General features: G+C 35.9%; 1 protein-coding gene across 1 annotated transcript in view; it reads right to left on the reverse strand.

Moving 5' to 3' along the window:
• The window catches only part of Ano5 (anoctamin 5), a 95,930-nt gene that overhangs the window by 33,831 nt on the left and 57,459 nt on the right, over positions 1-4,640 (reverse strand). The window contains exons 10-13 of the mRNA XM_023702836.1: positions 2,971-3,105; positions 2,431-2,536; positions 2,268-2,328; positions 1,593-1,648 (exon numbers count right to left, since the gene is read on the reverse strand). Coding sequence (XP_023558604.1) covers positions 1,593-1,648; positions 2,268-2,328; positions 2,431-2,536; positions 2,971-3,105 — 358 coding nt within the window. The remainder of the gene's footprint in view (positions 1-1,592; positions 1,649-2,267; positions 2,329-2,430; positions 2,537-2,970; positions 3,106-4,640) is intronic.

The raw sequence follows: 4,640 nt of genomic DNA on the forward strand, positions 1-4,640 counted from the left end.
GGAAACAGTTACATTTTGGGATAAAGTAGGAGTAAGCATCTTATGTGGGGAAGGTTTTCCAAAAGACATGAATGAAATAAGAATAAGTCATAAAGGAAAGTTTTATGACCATGTTATATATACGAAAATTTCCACTATGAGCAAAGTGTAATGTTAATAACAAACTTAAAAATGTTACTGTTCATTATTCAAAAGCACCTAGGAGTCTATTCAGGGGATGGAGGTGGGAGGATTGTATGTTCCAGGCCCGTCTGTGCAACTTACAAAGAATTCGTTTCAAAATAAGAATAATTAATTCATTGGGGTTGTAGCTCAACCATAGTGTATCCCTGGGTTTATTCTCCAAAACTGAATAAAATAGCATTTGTAAATTACTATAAACGTCCACACATCCAAAGCCTATGCGTGCCAATGAGTGATAAATAAATACCAGAAAGATGTTCAATCATATTTAGTGATTAAGTAATTGCAAAAAATAATCTGATAGCATCCCAGCTGTTACACTGTAAATGACAAAACATTGGCCATACTCCAGGCTCACTCATGGTTGGAGCACAGACAAAACTCCAAGATGCTCCCAGAAACTTAAGTGGGCACACCCATAATATAAGTCAGTATAGGAATATGTAGCAAACCTTTTAGAACTGTGAATAGAAGATTTCCCCAGAAATCCACCTAAGCATTTATTATTATGATGAAACTGCATATCTAAAAACATATTTATTCTAACATTATTCCTAATGGCAAAATAAAGTGTTAGCTTGGGATCATAAATGTACATATTTTAGTCACTTTTCAGCAACAATATCTGTGCTAAAATTAAAATTTAAAAACACTTGCTAAATTATGTGAACCTGGGATCAGGGAGAAAACTCAGTAGCTTGTATCTAAACATACAAAAATAGAGTATTGTTTCCACAAAATGTGATAAATTCTTACAAGGCAATTCAGTTATAAACACAACTTTCTGCATGTCAAGTGTGGGGGGGGGAGAGACACTGTCCTATATATTTAGTGATATGGAAAGAGCATTTTTATTTCTTGCTTTTGAATTTAAGAAGCTGATTTAAAATCATGTATGTACCATATTTTGTCGCTTTTGTAAAATTATGTGAACACATAAGGCCTACATACATGGAATGAAAAAGTATGGCCAAAATAACAATCGTATGTTGAGTGTTGCTCAAATTTTTTCCATTTCTACATATCAGCTTATTTTTCTGTGCAGGTTATAAAGTTCCTGTTACACAAATACGCTTGCCCCAGAAATAACTGCAAAAAAGTATTCAGTAAACACTCATAGAATATTTTCTGGAATCTATCATTCACTTTCTATTCAAGGAGCGGCAGAGGCAGAATTTGCCAGCCTCTTGACCAAGACAGGTCCGTGTACCACCTCGCCAAATGGGGTTTGCTGGTGAGGTGGTGGAAGGATTTCTTGATTGCCTGCTTTTTAAATCTGAACTGATTACTTCAGAACAAGCAATCAAGCAGAAGGGACTACACCCTTAAATCTCTCCGCTTTGGCCAAATCCCTCAGCTCTGAAGTCATTTTGCCTGAGTAAAGAAATTCTTGTCCAGTTTTCAAATACCGATGTTTGGTAAGGGCTCTTTATAACTGGAAAGGAAGTACGTTGTTTCCGAGTCTCTATTTTTAAAGTAGATTTTAGACAAGTCTTCAGGTTTACTTGGACTAAATTATTCTTAAATTATCCTCTCTGTTGATAGAAACAACTCCATAATATTTTCCATCGGAAAAGGGGAAAAAAAGCATCGGATGTGACATTTCCCATATGAAACAAACTCTATAGGGAAATTTTTTATTAAATGAAGCTCGAGGCTGGGTTTATAATTGAACATAAGGAACGGAGAGTCAAGGACTTTTTAGTAGCCCCCTGACAGTTTCTGATCCTTGTTCCAGAATGTATCTTTGGCGCAGTGTCTTCCTGCTGTTAATGTTTGTGTTTAGTGTCTCCTGAATTAAGTGCTGATTGAACCTCTTTTTTGCTATGACACTAAAGCAGAGTGAGAGCCTCATGATTTTATGTCTGAAAACTATATTGTTTCTTCGAGCAATGGGCACTTGTTCATGGAGACCTTCATAGAGCAAGGACCAAAGGCCTACGACTCCATCAGTGTATGGATCCAAGCAAAGACACAATGGTCTCAAACTACCTTCAGAGTATAACATATGCTCTCAGTGTTATTTAGATGAATGATATGGCATATAATACAGAGAAAGCTGTTTTCTGAGACTCTGTACTCACCCCATATTCCCATGAATATTGCAAAGAACACTGTTGACTCATTATCAAATAAGTGTGCGAACTGTAAAAATAACAATAACAACAACACAAAGACACTTAGTATCCAATGCAGTAGGAAAGAAGGAAATTCCAAGTCTTTTCAACACAACATATGTTTACTTACCTTGGAGGCCCAGCAGGTGGTATTAAGTCTCCAGTAGTCACACACTTGATCACAGAGTGGGCACATGATCATCTGACCACCAATCTCAGGGTCGCAGATTTCCATGCTACTCGAGGAAGAGCGGGGTTGTTTTAGAAATGATGAAGTATGAGATGAAAAATCTAAGCTATTCTTATTATAACAACCATTTATACATGGCTTACATATAACAGAAGAATAAGGCAGAACTTTTTTTGTTTGTTTGTCTGTCTTTTGCTACTAGTGATCAAACTCAGGACATTGTAATCTCCTCAGAAAGGCAGCCTTTTCTACAGTGGGTCAAAGTCTATTTTCAGAAATAGATTATTCATAGTGCATCTTTCAAAGGAGACTTTCTATAAGGTACCCAATGAGGGAAAGCTGTAGTGTCTGCGTTATCCTCAAAAATATCAGTTACTAATCCATATAAGGAAACACCAAGCAAATGCAAATAAACTAATAATAGTAGACACCGTTAGCATAAAATAAAGATGTCTGCACTGGGCAGCACGCTGTACTTACCTGCTTGGATTATTGTCCATTGATAATAAGCCATAAATAAAGCAAGCTAAGCCAACCACAGCTGCAATGGACAGCATTTCTGTGTAAAAACCAAGAAAGACAAAGTAGATAGCAATTTTTTCTCCATAATAATCCCTGTGAAAGAGTGAAAATATAATCCGAGGTTAGAAGAATGTTTTCATCCAAGGAGCCTTAATTTTGTATGTAAAATTTTACTGGTCTATAAAAAGGAACAGTTAATGCTTAATTATTTTCTTAATTTTTTTATTTGACCAATTTTGCATGCACATGTCTGGTAGCCTGAACAACTACTTTGAAGAGAACAATATGCAATAATATAACAACCATTGTTGAATTCCTATCATTTTGTTTAGTGAAATTCTGTGTTGTTTTACTTTTGCTATATATTTTTAATTTTCTGTATTTAGACAGTCATGTGACCTCATTTTGGCTTCACTGCCTTCTGGCCATGTAATTTTCGGTATAGCACTCGACTCTCGTTACTTTTCTTTCCACATAATAAGGCACAGAACAATGCTTATCACATAACAGAAGAATAGGCTTAGGACTTAAAAGAATTAACATAAAGGAGAAGAAAGGTCTTGAATGGAATGTAAATTTTAGATGGTAAGAGAGCTCTCAATTTTGAAAAAAGTTGAATTACTTTTGAAATAAGCTACAGAATATTCCACAACACAACTTCTCTCAATAAATGTTAGGAATCACAGTTACAGCTTTAATCTGCATGGATTTTCCCTTTTTCTGTCTTGCTGCAACAGAAAGAGGCACCATGACCGCACTCTCTTTTGATATTAATTTTATTGAGAAAGAAATAGCAATGAGACAGTTTCAAAACAGGTTAGTATGACAGTTACAATAATTATTACATTGCATATTGTCTTTGCAGCAGTTATCGTAGTACAAGATGCACACATATCTCATCTAAACGCTATTAGTTCAAAACTTTCTTCTCATTGAACTAAGAGAAAGTAGCTGTATATCTACGCTAACTATTTTGCATAGATAGATAGATAGATAGATAGATAGATAGATAGATAGATCTGTGTATATTTTTTTCACTACAAAATGGACCTTCATTTATATCCTCCTTTTTTGTTTACTTTTGTCAATGATGGGTATTCCATTGCCATTCATATATTTTAGGTGCATGAATTCAGCAAAGTAATCCAGTATGTCGAGTAGTCTATAATAGTAGTGGGTTATCCGCATGACTGGCAATGTCCGAAGTTGTTGACTTGATGGCTCAGCATATTAATATGGCTTTACTTTTTATACCTCGTCTTTATACTTGTCTGCTGGATGGTTAAGTTATATTTTGGGGGGCTGGAGAGATGGCTCAATGGAATAAGCATTTGTCTGGCAAGCACAGGGGTCTGAGTTCAATCCCCAGTTCTGGAAAAATGAAAGTTACATTTTTTGTTATATAAAGACCAAGATATATGTAACATTTTTTTTTTCCGAAATCAGGGATTGAACTCAGGCCCCTGTGCTTGCCAGGCAAGTGTTTATTCCACTGAGCCATCTCCCCAGCCCCCTAAAAGTTAACCTTTGTATCTGACAAGGTCAGTCAAATCCCCTCAGGATTTATCCTGTAACCCTGTACCACAGTTTGTAGATCCTTTGTCAGTGTCAGCCACGTGGATGAGTCA

The sequence above is a fragment of the Octodon degus genome, unplaced genomic scaffold (genome assembly GCF_000260255.1).
Source record: "Octodon degus isolate 3935 unplaced genomic scaffold, OctDeg1.0 scaffold00159, whole genome shotgun sequence".
NCBI lineage: Eukaryota > Metazoa > Chordata > Mammalia > Rodentia > Octodontidae > Octodon > Octodon degus.